This window comes from Ziziphus jujuba, chromosome 11, assembly GCF_031755915.1.
Source record: "Ziziphus jujuba cultivar Dongzao chromosome 11, ASM3175591v1".
Classification (NCBI taxonomy): Eukaryota; Viridiplantae; Streptophyta; class Magnoliopsida; order Rosales; family Rhamnaceae; genus Ziziphus; species Ziziphus jujuba.
In genome coordinates, this window is record NC_083389.1 from 4942338 (window position 1) to 4958484 (window position 16147).

The window sequence follows — 16147 nt, forward strand, 5'->3', positions numbered from 1 at the left end:
CAATGTGGGTTTTGAACATTTATATTTTATATATAAAAGTTGATGCAGCTTCTCGCAAAAGTTGTCACCATTAATAGTAATGAAATTGACAACAACGTTATTAATAATTATTTTAGATTAATTAATGAAACTCATGTGGCGCGACATGCAAAGTCTAATTAATTGATTTGGTAGACTAGACGAGACTGAGAAATGATTGAGCTTTGAATTGTATCAGAATGTTTTGGTGCATTTCTAGTTCCCTACACTCCACGTTGACCAGGATTAATGCAGCCATACGGGTTGCCTTCTTTTTTGAATCTTTTTTTTTTTTTTTGGATGAAATGTCATACAGGGTTCTTGGTAATGCATCCCGTTAGCAATATATCTAAACATATACTTGTGCAATACAGAGAATAATTCATTAATTAATGTCTGCTTTTCTAAGCATTGACTTCACGCTTCACGCATTCAAACTGCAGTAGTAATTGTCTTAACCTTCTAACCGAAGCATGCAATGTAATTCGAAATAAAATATCATCACGGACGAATTTGTTCCCTCGCTCACTAGAAAGAATCTTCTCAGAAAAAGAAAAATGTATTTGTTATTTTGAATCCATCAAACAAAGAAAAAAAAAAAAAAAAAAGAATAGTTAACTTGACAGAAATTCCATTTGAGCATCTGGTATTGAAAAAAATAAAATTGAACTTATTTATTTATATGGCCCAATAATGCAAAGGATGACGTCCTGGCTTACGAAAGTGAACAAAGTTAGGCCAACGGAGATATACGAAAATGCCCCCTGGGTGTCCCTGCTACCCTACAAATGAAAATGGTGGATCAACGATTCCTAAAAGATAATATCAGCTCTATTCTGTTCCTTGTTTGTTTGTTTGCATTTGCATATGCTATGACTGCCTCACATGTAAACAGTGCATTTCAAAGGAATGCAATGCACTCGAAAATTCATTTGAATTTTTTATCGACACCAACAGTACTAAGTAAATCAAACAAGAAAGGGAGGACAAGTTCAGATTCATAACTCAATAAAAAGTAATAGGAGCAGTACCTTGGCTTGTATTTTGATGAATATATAACTTCCAAGTTGCATTGTGCTCCATCTACCTTTCCAATATTGGTTACTAGAAAATCCAAAACAAAAATGAAGAGACAACCATGCCACAAAGTTGAACCTGATTATGTTCTCAAATTTCGACACCAAACAAAAAAAAACACTTTTATGTTCTTAAAATCAAATTCAAGCGTCTAATGGATTAGAAAAGGATTACGCAGATCTATTATAGGAATTTACAGCAGGAAAATTTTTCATTCTAAACATCAACAAGAAACAAATCCAAAAGAATATTACGGAGGAAGTCATGCTCCTAAAGTCCTGCCTATGATGCAAAATTATTTTCTCAGCTTCAGTTGAAGTCTTTCAATCTTTTCTTCAGCATGTCCATTGACTTTTTACGTGCACTTTGTTTATTCCTGTTTGAGAGGCTTTGAAACAGCCCATCAGGGGAATCCTTGAATTTCTCACAGATGCTAGCCACCTTCTTATAATCCAAAGCACTGTAGTTTTTCTGCCTTATCACAGGATTCATGAAATTCTCAGGTTGACTGCTCAATAGAAGGTTTATCAATTGGCGTGCTTCTATCAAGCAACCTCTAAAACTACCTTCCCTGTACACATCGCTCAACCCAGTAGTGTGAAACCTCTCATCTGCAAAACACTCTAACATCTTTAAATCATTGTTGAAACTCGCAACTACATTAGCATTGAACCTCTTCACACTATCGTTAAGAAAAGCCGCCACAATAGAGTTTGAAATATGCTCAAGTGCCCCACTTCCAACCTTGTATAATGCATCCAAAGGCAGAATTTGCTGTGCTGTAGACATAAGAGTGTCAAGGTAAATAACTACTTCGTTTATATATTCATTTCCATTCTGTGCTATCTCCTCTGAAGTCCAGTTAATATTTCCTGTAAGTGCCATAAATTCATCCAACTTGTTATTCACCAAATTCAGAAGTCCAATATAAGCTTCATCCATCGATGTTTTTAGAACCACCTTTGCAGTTAAACTAGCTTGAGGCCTCTCAACTGATCTAACTGGGATCCCACACAGCTGGGCGGCATGTCGAAGAAAATAATCACAAGCTCTTTCCAGAACTGCTATGTTTGCAGCAATCTGCATAGCTTGGGAGACACCAATGCTGCCCCTTTGAATTGTATTAAGTATAACCTCATTTAATACATCAATTAAGAGCTTGTCTAAATACTTCTTTACAACATCATAAAAGTTAGTGTTCAACCCATAGGACAAGTAATCAACAGATCCTTTGATGAATGATCTCACAATGCGGCAGACATCAGGTACCATGGAGGAGAATGGTGCAATATACGGGAAAGCTGGCATTATATCTGAGGTTTGGAGATTAAATAACAGGACATTATTCTCATAGTCAGCATCCTTTTTCATGACCATCTGCTCATAGGTATCATTTGCAAGAACGGCAACAATCTGTTGGCGACACTCTTCCAAAAGAAGTTTATGGTATTTGTCCCGGCTATTATCTAGTGCCTCAAGAAGTGGAGCAACTTGGTAGCCATACAGCCTGAGAGTAAATCCAAGAAGAGTTACATAATCTTTCACCAGGAGAAGATGAGTCGTGGAATCCATGTGGGAGAACTGTTCCTCTAAAACAGATATTATCTTAGCTATAGATGTTTCCCACATTGTTTCAACCTGCTCAGCTAACAGTAGGCCACCAGCAGTCCTCAGGACTCGATCCTCTACTATAAAGTACCCAGCAATTTGGGCCAAAAATGTTTGATAGGATTCAACAAAAGGCTGTGTGGATGAGATCTGCAAGTCAGAATTGAGCTGCAACATGCGATTCTTATAGTAATATTCCCGAAACTGCTCTTGAATTCCTAGAAAAGTGTGGATATAATATGCCCGGTAAAGAGGTGTCAGATCAAACTTCAAAACAGAATCTTCATCTAATTCTTCCACGTCTAATGTATATGAAAATTCTCCTATCCCTGAAACATTTTGTTCCTCAGCTTTCCTCTGACGTTCTAGTATTTCCTCATCCCTTTGACGTGCAGATGCAGCGTGGCCTATTGCTGTTTGTCCAATATTCTTTGCTGCACTCCTTATGTGAACTAGCCATTCATTGACTTGACTACAAACTTTCTTCTCTATATGCGATTTGATCACTGGAATTCTCTTCTCTACCACCGTTCTAAGTGCCTTGACAGGAATACTCTGCAAGTAACTTCTCTCAATCAAATCCACGATTTTCAGAGCAGGATAAAACTGACCTTCGGAAATGTGACTGTTACACTTGACACAAAGATCCAACACCTGTACACAGTTCTTTGACATAATGATAGCTTCAGTCACATTCTTCTTGATCGCATAAGATTCAAGAAGCTCCTCAAGTTTGATTAAAAGGGCAGTCCCAACCTCTTGAAGCTTAAAATTATCACTGGACAGGTCTCCTTTCAGTTCTTCGGCATCAACTAACACACCCCGAAGCTCATCCACAGCAAGAATGAATTCCTCATAATGGCTTTTGCAAAGCTCCTCAATTTCAACTTCCTTCTTTTTCACAACGTTCTTAAGCTGGTGGAGTAATGATTCAGGCCTCCCCATTTCAAATGCATGCCTGACAAGAGGACCCAGGTCATCTCCGTTCCCAATCAAAGTAGCAAGAACCAAGTCCTCTCCAGTATCCCCATTCTCTTTTACAATTTTCCTCTTTGGTTTCACATCCATAATTTTTTATCACACCTAGCAAAATCAACGGAAACAAATTATGAGATGATTAAAAGACTGATTAAGTATACCAACCAAGCTGTATCCTCATAAATTCTTATTAAAAAAAACAAATAGCTTGTATTGCATTTTAGGAATACCAAATGTGAATCCTATACAAGGATATATGCTAGACGAAATGAATTGAAAAGTCCCCTTTTTAGCACACATGTAAATAGGTTTTCGCATGTTTCATCCAAAAAGTAAAAGAATCCAGAAGCAGGCGAAAAATCCCATAAAGAGGGGGGGGGGGGGGGGGAAAAAAAGGGATTTTTTTCCTTGGGAAAGTTGAAGCCCATCAAATTAAGAAGAACCAAGAAGAGGAAAAATGTGCTCGTTTATAATGGGCATATGAGCATTTGCAATAATGGGTCCACATTAGACAAATCCATTCGATCAAATACCAATCATAAGAATCATCGGAAGCATAAGATATGGCATTTCACTTTCAGCTGAACAACAAAGGAAAAAGAAAAGTGGTAGAGAAAAAAATAATACGAATCTTTCTTTCCATTTCCTAACAAGCAAAACAGAGACATAAACGAAAACCAACATACTTGTATATATTTTGTAATGGGAAAAATAGAGACTCACGGACAGACAGGCAGATAGTGAAGCTGTTGTTTTTGAATGTCCGGAATGAATGAGAGAGCCTCCGCAGCTAAACGATGAATGAATTCCAATTTTCGAAATGAAATCTCTGGTTTTCTCTTTTAATTTTCTCCCTGGTCCCTGCAATCGAATCTATTTGGAATCTGCTATGCTCTGCTCTCCGTTGTGTTCGAGTTTGGGGAATTGGAAAATGGGAATTACTATTTCCACGCGTTGATTTGCTTCTTTCACGGTAACTAGTAAGGCCGGCTCTCTGCTGTGTACTTTTTTTTTTTTTTTTTTTTCCCAAACATATAATTTAATTAGTACCATAGTATATTTGTTTTTAGTTCTTTTTCTTGTTCCTTTATTCTTTTTGAGTGGTTGATTAGATGCGATTTACTTATATAATATTAATTTTAATATTTTCCACTCAAGTGTATGTTTGATTGCAATGAAGGAAGGAATAATATTAGATATTAGTAGAATGAAAGGGAGATGGAGAAATTATATTAATTATTAAAATGATATGTGATAATGAGGTGATTATTATGTTCATGACATTCTATTGTTGTTGTGGATCGATGTTTTTAAAGTTAATTAGTGGGATGGTAGTAAATCAGAGCATGCAAAGTTGTCTTTTGCTTATGTGGTTGTTGGTTAAATCATAAATGTGTAGCGTACATGTAACAACACTAGCGACTTCAACGAAGACATATGATACATATATTATTTAGGAAAAGGCTTGCTGCTTTTTTCTTTTTTCTTTTTTTCCAAAAAAAGAAAAAGAAAAAAAAGGTGCTTCGTTTTGCGTCTCATCCAAAATTAGAAAAGAAAAAAGGATAAGAGGGAGAGCGAGCCTTATCCAAAAAAACTTGAGCTTCCCGGTTCCTGACTGGTAATTAATCTGGTAATGATGATGCGCATGGCGAGTCGTGGTCCTTGCCCTCCAATTCCGTCCATCAATATGGTTTCAAAGTGCTCCGCTTTTTCTACTTCTTCTTCACCTTCAAGTAAGTCAGTGGGGATTATAAGAAGAGAATTAATGTTGAACGGAGTAGGGGCTCTGCTTCCAGCTCTTGTAATTCAACCAACACATTTACATTCAGCTGCTGCTAAAGAGGTGGAAGTAGGCTCCTACCTCCCTCCCTCACCCTCTGACCCTTCCTTCGTCCTCTTCAAAGCCACTCCAACTGACACTCCTGCTCTGCGTGCAGGTACTACTTATACTTACCCTTTTTCGTATTTTCTTCTTCATACTTCAATTTTCAATTTTCATCTACTACTAACAACTAGTATGACTATGTCACTATGTCTATCAGTCTATGTCTGTCTTTCTTCTTTTAATTCATTAATCATGTATATATATATATATATATATGCATGCTAATTAATTAATTAATGATACTTGTGAGAGAAAGAGAGAGAGAGAGAGAGAGAGAGAGATGGATTAGTTGTTAATAAATAGTAATAATTTGCAGGAAATGTGCAGCCTTACCAGTTCATACTCCCGCCCACTTGGAAACAGACGCGTGTAGCTAACATTTTATCTGGTAATTACTGCCAGCCTAAATGTGCAGAGCCTTGGGTTGAAGTCAAATTCGAAGACGATAAACAAGGCAAAGTCCAGGTTGTAGCATCCCCCCTCATTCGCTTGACTAACAAACCCAATGCCACTATTGAAGATATTGGCACCCCTGAAAAGTTGATCGCGTCCCTTGGACCTTTTGTCACCGGCAATACATATGATCCTGATGAGCTTCTAGACACTTCTATTGAAAAGCTCGGTGATCAGACGGTACTGCTTACCATTACACATATAATCTTTTACCAAATTGAACTTAGCCTACTCTTCCACATAATTAAAATAAAATTCCATTCCTATCTACTAGTATTCTTAGACCTAAATACTTTGCCGACTGTAATTGTTATATCTTTTGTATGCAGTATTACAAATATGTACTTGAGACTCCACTTGCTCTGACGGGTTCTCATAATCTTGCAAAAGCAACAGCAAAGGGAAACACTGTAGTGTTGTTCGTAGCTAGTGCAAATGATAAACAGTGGCCAACTTCCCAGAAAATTCTTAAAGCCATGCTTGATTCTTTTCAGGTTTAATTCTTTCCCATATCAAATCAACTGTAAGTTATATATTTAACGTACCACCTTCTTTACCATATATAGCATGTTATCCTTCATTTATTTTATTTTATTATTTTTTTCTTTCATTTGGTTCTGATTTGGTGAAATTATATACTTTATTTTGTCTGTTTTCTTCTATCAGAAAATGAATCTGTACGTTTTCTATGGTTTCAGTTTCATTAATCATCTATTCAGGGCCAAATTTTTGTAACAATTACTTTCTAATTCTTTTTCATTTATTGAAAAGCTACTATGAGGCCCTTGCAAGGAGGTTTCCTAATAATTTTAAGCTCCGAGCTCACAAAGATGTGCATGCATTGGATAACCATCAAATTAAAGCCCTGCCAGAACTTTTTTTCCAATAAGATAGTAAGAAAAACACAATAATATAATCACCTAACAGGCGATTTAGTTTGCTACTAAATCAATATATGATGACATTATCAATATCAAATGTACAGTTGGCTTTCTAAGGAATGGTATATATGCATAGACAGTTGAGCTTGAGACATGCATAATCATGATGCTTGCGATGCAAATATGTAGGCCAGAAATCTGATGCACTAGTTTTATAGCAATGACTAATGGACATCGAAGTTCATGATGATAGTCTATTAATTCATTCTCTAGCTGAAAATCTCACCTCTATCTGTTTATTGATCTTCTTGGCATGTTTGTAGAAGCAGGAAACTCCACGGCAGTTTAACTTGAGCGTCAAAACAAAGAAATTCACTCAAAAAAATGAAAACACATGTTTACATGCATATCCTCCTTGAACAAATGTTGATCAATCTCATTCACCATTTCTTTCATGAATTTCCTCTTCTTTGTTCCTTCGTTTTGATTGATACATGAGGAGTTTGACCCTATCTTTTTCCTTTTTTGTAACTACAACTGTTTATGCCATCACGGTCATCTTAACAATCGACTTCGGAACTTGTTGTGTTCATATGCTCAACACCTTTTGTTTTCAAAACATATTCCACCTTTTTCAGTGTCACATCCTGGCAATATTCAGTTATTTTCCTACTCTCTTCAGTTGCGGCACTCTTGGTAACGAGATGTAAAGCTTTGTGCATAAGATTTCTTGATGATGGCCTGTTGCTCTTTCCAGCCATCTCATCTCTTTACTCCAGTGCTCCATCACAACCCGCATCTGTTGCAAATTTTGTCCACCGCTTCAATAGATATTCAGAAGGTATATAAGATATATTTCTTTCTTCAGGTACCTTTAAAGAATGACTACATAAAATACCGATTGATTCAAATTTTGCACAACTACATGTAATGGAGGGACCTAAACAATCAAATGTCACAACTTCATCCTTCTTGTGCCCGTCCTCTATCAATTTGAACACAGGAACCATCCCAAAACTAGTAACTTCTTCCATTTCCGGTTGCATGCTGTAAAGAAACTCATCTTGGAACTTTCTGAACATTGTTCCACTATATATACGCTCTGCTTGCTTCTCTATCTCTCTTATTGAAATCAATGAAACCCTTTTATTGCAACGTAAATCTTCAATTGTTTCTTCTAAGGGCCTTCAGTCTGCTTCCTTTTCATATTGATGAAGCTTGGTAAAGTCATGATGTCACTCGCTGAATTTTGAAAAACATGACGTTCATGCTATTCAAAATTGATTGTACTCCAGCAATGAAGATCTTTTTACAGGAACAAATGAGACCATTTCTCTATTAACATGAATAGCCTATTAAACCATGAATTTTTGCGAAGATTATATTTGTCTAGTAACAGATTCCACTGCAACTCAAATTCTTGCTTTGATTGACATTCAAAATACATCTATAGAAATCGCTCTCAAAATCAGATTGCTTGTAATATGTAGAAAGGCGTCTTTTAGCATTTTCCATAGATATAACACATACCAAGATGATGTTCTGTCTCTGGGAACACCACCTCTAATGAGCTAGCAATTGCTTGAGACTCGTTGGTATAAAATGTTTTTGGTCAATGATCGCCCATAGCTTCCGTGAATGTCTTGAACAACCAGACAAAGGAGTCCATAGTTTCATCAAACAAGAAATCACAGCCAAACAAGATGCATTGCTGATGATGATTAAGTCCCCAAAATGGTGAACAAAGCATATCATATCTTTCCACTTGAAATGCTGAATTGAAAACTAGAACGTCCCCAAAATAATCATAGTCAATCCATGCCCTGCCATCCCTCCAGAAGAACCATTCTCGGCATCAACTCGGATGGTATAGAAAAATGAGGAATCTTCCACTTTCAAATGTTTGAAGTAATCTATTAAGCCCTGAACATCTTCAGGTTGTAGAATATTCATATTTCTATGATGCAGGTAGTTATTGGAATCGGTATGATCATGACCATGAAGTCTGGTATACTTTGCAGCTGAAATATCATTAGCAACAGGCTGCTTATGCATTGTTGAAGGAGGCTGATGATGAGAATGCTTCACACTGCTCTGTGTTGTTGACCTGTCAATGTCATGATTGTGGTCAAGAAGGAGGTCAGAGATAATCCATTTGGCAGCTTGAAGTGTAAGTTGGACATTGGCTTTGCAACCTGTTCTGGTTGATTTTCTCTTATACTTTGGCTGTTGTTGTTGGTTGATCTGAAACCTTGTCTGGAACACAGTAAAAATCGCGTTCTGATGGTATCCTTCCTTTTCTTACGTAGAAACCGTTTTGTTGAGCATAATTCTTGTAAAACTCATAAGCCTCCTCTTCAGATGAGAACTCCATCCCATATTCTGGTGCCTGATCCTTTAAATAACTTCAACAACATGCCTTTTCTCAACAGCTGTAGTAGGCAACTCGTAATGAATTTCATTTTCTAGTTGTCTGCTGTTAATGGATGAATGTCATCACTGGAAGCATGTCCAATCAAATTGTCCAACTCCTTTTTTCAGAATTATGCACAAAACGAGCTACACGAGGTATTAGATTGTTTTTCACATGTTAAATATTTAACAAGCTTCAATTTCTTTTCCTTTTTTCTTTTTTTTTTTTTTAATAATAATAATAATAAAATCTTAAAAACCAATTTTAAGCTATTATCCAGGCCTGTGGTATGAATAGAAAATGAAATGTTAGTTACCTGGAGGTGGAGAGGATGATGGTCAAACTGATCCCAACAGCAATGGTCATTAAGAAGGGAGTGGCCGGAGAAAGTAATGTTAAAGGAGGAGATGGAGAGTCAAAGGGAAGTATGCAGTTAGAATTTGTAATTGGAGGCGTACGAGGAAATGGTAATGACAGAGCAGAAGCAGAAGCAATATCATACATATACGCCCTTCCTAAGCAATTACCATCCGAATTCTAAGGACATGGATGATGATGATGATGATTAGGAGACGGGAGAGCATCTATTGGGAGATCCATTACAATGCTTAATGCTTGATGTTTCCCTCCACAGTCCACTGCACTGAACAACAGCCCAAAGCTTGCTGCTTGCTTGGCTTTACTAATTCTGTTGCCTAACCAACGAATAAGAATGATCATTTGGGCGGTTGCTACGAAACTTATATGAAATGGACTTTGTTGATATATATATATATATATTCATTTTCCCATTAGAATGTCCTGACTTTAATAAATTTAAGATATATATCAGATAACATATTATATAAGAAATATCTTAAGCAACACGTTAGTCTGATGTTAATGTTGATATCCTGACTTCAGTTTTGTGATAAACACATGCATGTATTATGCTATCAGATTACGTGTAAAAATTAGTAGATTACTTATAATCATGTGTACATACGTTTGGTATCATATGTTTGCATAAGTTTTTTAAGCAAAATTTTGTATATTTTTAATATATACATTTATATTATATTTATTTTGAAAAAAAAAATGGGGAAAGGGTGCATGTACCTTTTTGACCACAAAAATAGATATGAAGAAAATGGTGCAGATAATTAACGTATGAATGCACCAGCTGCATCCTCCGTACACCATTTCTCTCTTTTCAAGTTCAGTGACCACCAATCTTCTGTCTTCTGTGGTCTGTCTCACTTCACCCTGCAATTTATAAACATGTTAAGTGAGGCGAGGTGCTTATGAGTTGAGCCACAAATTGAGTTTGAACACCACTAATCTCCACTGCAAATTAAACAACATCCGATGGCCAGCACCTCAAAACAAACTTCCTTGCCCATCCACCTGCATACTCAGCTCTCCTTCAATATTGTGCATAACAATTTCCCACTACAACAACCACAGTCACAGCCACGGCAGGAGCAGCAGCTAATTATGCCCACAAAATCACCCCACACTATTCTTACTTGCCTCATAGCTGTGCTCCTCAGCCTAATGGATATGAAGCATCAAGCGAAGGCTGGTGTCTCTCCATTTGAAGCACACCCCACAAGAATGCGGTTTGCCATTTCCTGTTTGCTTACACATTCCTTGGTTTATGGCATCTAGCTCTCACTCTCTAGGTTTTCTTATTCTTGTTCTGCCCCTCAATTCACTACACCATTTACACCCTTTGGTTTATTTTCTGTAGCATCGTTCGCTTCGCTACACTGTTTGGTTTCTTTTCTGTAGCGTCTTTAGTATCAACGTTGGTCCCAGATTCTCTGCAGCCTGCTTTATATGGTTGCTGTCGCTAGTGGACATTCTCAACGCCCGTATCAAAACCATGTGGAAATTGATGCACTCTACAACTACGAACTCCTTGGATCAGGGCACACGCTTCCACTGTAGATTGGCCTATTTTTATCTGAGTTTTTCAAACAAAAATATTTGTCCCATAAATGTCTGATTATTTTATATAATGGAGGATGATAGCAATTTGTACTCCTAATTGTTAAACAACAAACAGGACAAATAGGTACTTTGAAATTCGTAAAACCAATAATTTTTTTTTTTTAATAAAAAATTATAAACAAAATATTTTGCAAAAGAAAAACGAAAGCAAATCTTTAATCTCTTCTAACACTGGGTACAAACACACACACATTCAATTCCACCCACTAAATATGTTTAGCTTAACAAAAACCCATCAAATATGTTCCAGAATTTTCAGGTCAACGCGACTGCTTCTCCCCGTGATGATAAATCACATTAAAATTGATGCATTCTATGCAAGTCATATTGCGGTATTGGACTTCTAACATTACTCAATTTTAACCATTAATTAACAATAAATCATGCAACAGTGAGGACACGACAATTACGTGCATATTAGGATATTAACAATCTGATAGAGCCTGCTAATCATTAAGTTATATATAGATATATATATATATATATATACAAAACTGGGGGGTCAAGTTTAGATGGTAGTTATCTTATCACTAGTGACTCCAAGATCTTAAACACCACCTGGTTTTCCAATCCTCTAAACTCAGGTGGTCACCAGATGATGAGGGCCGGTGGCTCGCGGAAGCACACATGAGTAAGTTACATACTTCACGCTGTCTATAAGCACTACTACAAAAATCCGAGGAAGTGACTTTGGTGTGATCACTCCATCCACATCGCTTTCACTGCCCTCTCTGGGATCAACAAGCACGGAAACAACCATCGAAGAAACAGACCTATTACCCTGACAATTGTCTTTCTGAAGATTTCTCTTTATACGATCTTCAGTAATGTTATTATTAGATCCGGCAAAGGGAGCAGGTAGGTTGTGGAGGGTCCTTCTATTCTTCCTCTTGTTGAGACGGGTATTATTCTTATGGTGTTCTGTTGTAACATTGGAAACCGAAGAGGCAGGAACTATAGCTCCAGAAGCAGGTGAGACATCAAACTGAAATACTTCAGTGCACATGCCAGAACTCAACATTGGCCCTGCATAATTCCAAAAACAAATGTAAAAATAAATCTAATGTCAACTCTCAAACGTGACAAGACTTCTTAATAACCAATAACCTAAGTACTAATTAAAGTTCTATGATTTTAACTGACAAAAACCGATACTCTGTGTAACTCCACGACTTTAATTGAAAGGGTTTTCTGAACTTTTTGGAACATTCATGTAAGTAATTTTTTATGCACTACAAAATGAAGTATTCAAATATAAAAATCAAATATTAAATGCTTGATTGCATTGCATGCTGAAATAGCGATAACCAAAACTTTGCCAGATAAAAGGGTTTTGTTAGCCAAATAAGGATTTTCATTTAAGTTCACGAGAACAAACAAAGATGAAAGATGCTAGGAACTCCTGCCCACAAACATGATTGAATCCAAACAGTCATGATTTTCAGCTGAGATTAAATCTCAGACATACATCAATCGGGTCAACAAATCTTAATGCTATAACAATAAGAAGAAAAGAAAACCATGCACATCGAAGTGCTTCTTAAGAGATAGCAGCAACCAATAGAATGCCCATGAATATAATCCAGATTTTAGGGCTACTTGATTGGCGTCCATACTCCTATATTTAAACGCTGACCTTGGTTCACTAAGCCGCAATTGTCAAAGAGTAGCTGAGGATGCCAGGATGAACTGATAATTATTCATGTAGTATTGAACATTTTATCTATGGTCAAACCATGATCCAAAAGAATTTGGCTAAAATCTAAACCGGTATACTCAATACCAGAGCTAAAAACATCAAGTGATAAACGCAAGTAGAATTACAAAACCGTTTTGCATGGAAAAGAAGGCATTTCAGAACACAAAACATCATCTGAAAAGGGAAAGATTGAAAACATAATTATTACCTGCAAGACCCTCACGGAACCACTGTTGTAGTTTACCATCTGCAGCGGTTGACTTCAAATGGTCCTTCAAAGTGTCATCAGCACCAGAAGTAAGAGCCTTTTGTCTTTCGGTAGGATTAGCATATAGAGGAGCATGTCTACCTCTATTCCCTCTAGCTTTAGGAATAGCCAATGCATAATTATTATTAACCTCAGGACGGGCATGAGATGCCTTAGCTTTCTCACTAGCCAGTACAGAATGAATTATCAAGTTTCCGTCAATCTTGACAAGCTTATCATTTCTTGGAACATATAAAGAAGCAACAAGAGGCTCACTAGCATTGCCAAGACGAACAAACTCGTCAGAACCTGGCAAAGGCCGTTCTTTTTTCTGTTCTTTCTGCCTCTCATGAGGTATTCTATTATAACCATCAAATTTCTCCTTAGATATTCCAACTCTGATATTATCGTCAGATCCATTCATATGGCCAGTGACGGTCAAAACCCTTCCTCGGTGATGATCATAAAACCTCTCACTAACATAACCGGACCCAATAGGAACTTTGTCGATTAGACCACCAAAGTTGAGATTTACTATAGGAACAAGTGCACCAAAAAGCAGGAAGAAAAACAACAAACCCAGAAAACTAACGCTGGCAACCTTCTTAGTTTTACCCTCAGTCTTCCGGCCCTCAGGTTTCTTCCCCTTTGAGGCCGACATATTCGATTGGGTTTGGGTTTGGGGTTGGGGTTGGGGTTGGGTTTGGGGTTTCAACCTAGGAATGGGAACTAAAGGAACATGAGACCCTTGCGGTTTCACAACATATGGGGTGCATGGCATCCACGGATAAGCCATGGGCGGCATTGGGGGTTGAGGATACATTCCCGGTGGGGGACACATGGCTCCGCCACTCAGTTGCTGCCTCAAAGTGGCATTCTCAGCCATGATATAAGAAATTCTACTATTCAAATCGGTAATTGTAGAATGCATAGACCTCACCTTATCTTCCAGCTCTTCCACGTAATGCTTCTTCCTCTGCCTAGAAAGCTGCGCACTTTCGCGATTCCTCATCAGCCGGGCCTTTCTTTTTTCATCCTCCTCGTTTAAACTCAGGTGCGAATTCGCATTGTCTGCAGGGGCCGACGACCTCCTATACTTGGTCGTTCTTGATTCCACCGCGTTCCCGTCTTCATAATCTGCTGCGGCTGCAGGGGCTTCTTCTTTCTTTCTCTTGGACATGCCGTAGCTTTTTCCTATCTCTTCCTCCAACTTAACCTCGGATGAAATATCCCGATCAGGCGAATTCAACCCTTGCGAAACGCCCGAACCTTGAGACGATACAAGCGATGGCGATGGTATATTACTAGTAGTAGAAATGTTGGAGTGGTGCGGATCAGCGGAATTCTGAGAATTCTCCGAAGTGGGATAATTCAGGAACTCATCGGCCACATGGGAATACTTGTCGCCGAAGACAGTAGAGCTAGCCGATTCTGGAGACGCCGAAATGGAAAGCACAGCAGCACCGTTCGAGGAAGCGGGATCATAGATGGCGTCGGGGATTATAAAAGCCTCGTTCTCGGAGGGTAAGTAGTGAAGGTTGGGATTGTCGACGTCGAAAGTAGTACCGAAATCGCAATTGTCCCAGAAATTGAAATCGCCATCGCAATCGAGGGCAAAGTCTTGATCCGAAATCAAAGTAGAGTCGGAAGCCAAAAACTGGGGATCGAAGGGTGGGATGGGGAGGGAGTCGAAGTCTGCCGAGGAATTCTTAGGGTTAGGAATTGAAGACGGCAACTGGTCAACAACGACCGACGAATCAGCCATGCTTAGGGTTTCAGGTTTCAGGCTTCTACAGGTTTCACAGAAAAAGAGATTGAAAAGAAAAATAAGAAGAAGAAGAAGGTTTTTAACTTTCTCACCTCACCTCCTAATTAAATCCTTCCCAAGGCCTAAGGATTTAGGGAGGGGGGGTGGGTTTAGCGAATGAATTAAATGCGAGATTTGTTTACAAAAACACTAATAAAAATAATACATAAATGTGAGATCTTATGAGTTTATAAAAAAGATTTAAGTTAAGATTGAGCGAGTAACATCACGCTCAGGGAGTGTGTGGATGTGGGGTCCTAACTCCAATGAAGGCAAGGTCAATAATCATAAGAAAGAATGAAAACGGAAGGTAAGGTGTGGTGTGGTGTGTTGTGGTGTGGTGGTGGGAGAGATGGAGATGACTGGAGGGGCGCGTGTGAGGGCGGTTTTGGCTTTCAGTTATTCCGCGTGATGATGGTATCTGGAAAGTTCGTGCGAGGTGTCTTTGAGTTGAGATGGTCAGAGCCAGGTGTGGAGTTGCGTTGCCGTTACGCCTGTTTGGACTTCACAATTTGAATCGCTCTCTGTTTCTTCAACCCCACCGCAAGGGCCTGGGCTGTGCCAGGCCCAGCCACGGTTTTTCCTTTTTCCCTATATCCATAAAAAAAATTAAGGGGAATTTGGCCCAATACCTCTATAGGACCGAACTTCATGAATTTTGCCCCTTCAATTCATTTCTTTTTTGATCTACCCCTTAATATCCCTTATAATCTTCAAACAAAAAACAATTACTTACATATCCTTTTATTTTTAAAACCAAACAAAAATCAACTATTCATTTTCTAAACGTCTTTACACTTTCACAAATACAAAAATACAAAAAAAGCAAACAAACGGCTTTATACACGAACACACAAATACAAACAACCAAACCGAAGCTGTAGTGGAAAAGACAAACATTAGGATCTCATCTCAGCACAGGGAATAAGGTAATTGGTTGAATCTTTTTCTTTATTTGTTGCCGTGGGACCGGTGTGGGTTGTTTTTGTGTGGATTTGGCTTTATGTTTATTTCTTTCGTTGCCGTGGAGTGGGTTTTTATTTATAATTTTTGTGTTTATATTTTTTGAAGATTTAGGATAGATTG

The 16147-nt window shown here is 38.0% G+C and overlaps 3 protein-coding genes across 10 annotated transcripts; 1 reads left to right on the forward strand and 2 right to left on the reverse strand.

Moving 5' to 3' along the window:
• Nucleotides 1-1143: 1143 nt before the first annotated feature.
• LOC107431531 (exocyst complex component SEC15A) lies at nucleotides 1144-5050 on the reverse strand. Of its 3 annotated transcripts, none has more exons than XM_016042474.4 (2): nucleotides 4413-5050; nucleotides 1144-3786 (listed from the first exon to the last, which is right to left on the reverse strand). In XM_016042474.4, the coding sequence occupies exon 2, from the start codon at nucleotides 3769-3771 to the stop codon at nucleotides 1405-1407; it is 2367 nt and encodes a 788-aa protein (XP_015897960.1). In that variant the 5' UTR covers nucleotides 3772-3786; nucleotides 4413-5050; the 3' UTR covers nucleotides 1144-1404. The 3 variants fall into 3 exon arrangements, with proteins under 3 accessions (XP_015897960.1, XP_015897958.1, XP_015897957.1); XM_016042472.4 differs by having other exon boundaries at nucleotides 4368-5050; XM_016042471.4 differs by having other exon boundaries at nucleotides 4405-5049.
• A 102-nt stretch (nucleotides 5051-5152) lies between these two features.
• LOC107431533 (psbP domain-containing protein 6, chloroplastic) lies at nucleotides 5153-9371 on the forward strand. 6 transcript variants are annotated; one of them, XR_003053232.3, is made up of 5 exons: nucleotides 5156-5618; nucleotides 5883-6199; nucleotides 6349-6513; nucleotides 8869-9070; nucleotides 9210-9371. XR_003053232.3 is itself a non-coding variant. In XM_016042476.4 (4 exons), exons 1-4 carry the CDS (start codon nucleotides 5315-5317, stop codon nucleotides 7317-7319), a joined length of 882 nt encoding a protein of 293 aa, XP_015897962.3. In that variant the 5' UTR covers nucleotides 5153-5314; the 3' UTR covers nucleotides 7320-7563. The 6 variants fall into 6 exon arrangements, 3 of the variants coding, with proteins under 3 accessions (XP_015897962.3, XP_015897963.3, XP_024922434.3); XR_007238398.2 differs by adding an exon at nucleotides 7583-8837 and having other exon boundaries at nucleotides 5159-5618; nucleotides 8922-9371; XR_003053233.3 differs by adding an exon at nucleotides 7583-8767 and having other exon boundaries at nucleotides 5159-5618; nucleotides 8869-9371.
• A 2272-nt stretch (nucleotides 9372-11643) lies between these two features.
• Nucleotides 11644-15534, reverse strand: LOC107431532 (bZIP transcription factor 17). Its single transcript, XM_016042475.4, has 2 exons — nucleotides 13216-15534; nucleotides 11644-12334 (listed from the first exon to the last, which is right to left on the reverse strand). Exons 1-2 carry the CDS (start codon nucleotides 15017-15019, stop codon nucleotides 11889-11891), a joined length of 2250 nt encoding a protein of 749 aa, XP_015897961.3. The 5' UTR covers nucleotides 15020-15534; the 3' UTR covers nucleotides 11644-11888.
• Nucleotides 15535-16147: the final 613 nt, after the last annotated feature.

Bases quoted from the DNA above. Each gene is read 5' to 3' on its own strand.
- LOC107431533 (XM_016042476.4), top strand. From the start codon at position 5,315: ATGATGATGCGCATGGCGAGTCGTGGTCCTTGCCCTCCAATTCCGTCC. The intron at 5,619-5,882 runs GTACTACTTATA...AATAATTTGCAG, and splicing joins CACTCCTGCTCTGCGTGCAG to GAAATGTGCAGCCTTACCAG. The intron at 6,514-7,223 runs GTTTAATTCTTT...GCATGTTTGTAG, and splicing joins CCATGCTTGATTCTTTTCAG to AAGCAGGAAACTCCACGGCA.
- LOC107431531 (XM_016042474.4), bottom strand. From the start codon at position 3,771: ATGGATGTGAAACCAAAGAGGAAAATTGTAAAAGAGAATGGGGATACT.
- LOC107431532 (XM_016042475.4), bottom strand. From the start codon at position 15,019: ATGGCTGATTCGTCGGTCGTTGTTGACCAGTTGCCGTCTTCAATTCCT. The intron at 12,335-13,215 runs GTAATAATTATG...GGAATTATGCAG, and splicing joins GTTCCGTGAGGGTCTTGCAG to GGCCAATGTTGAGTTCTGGC.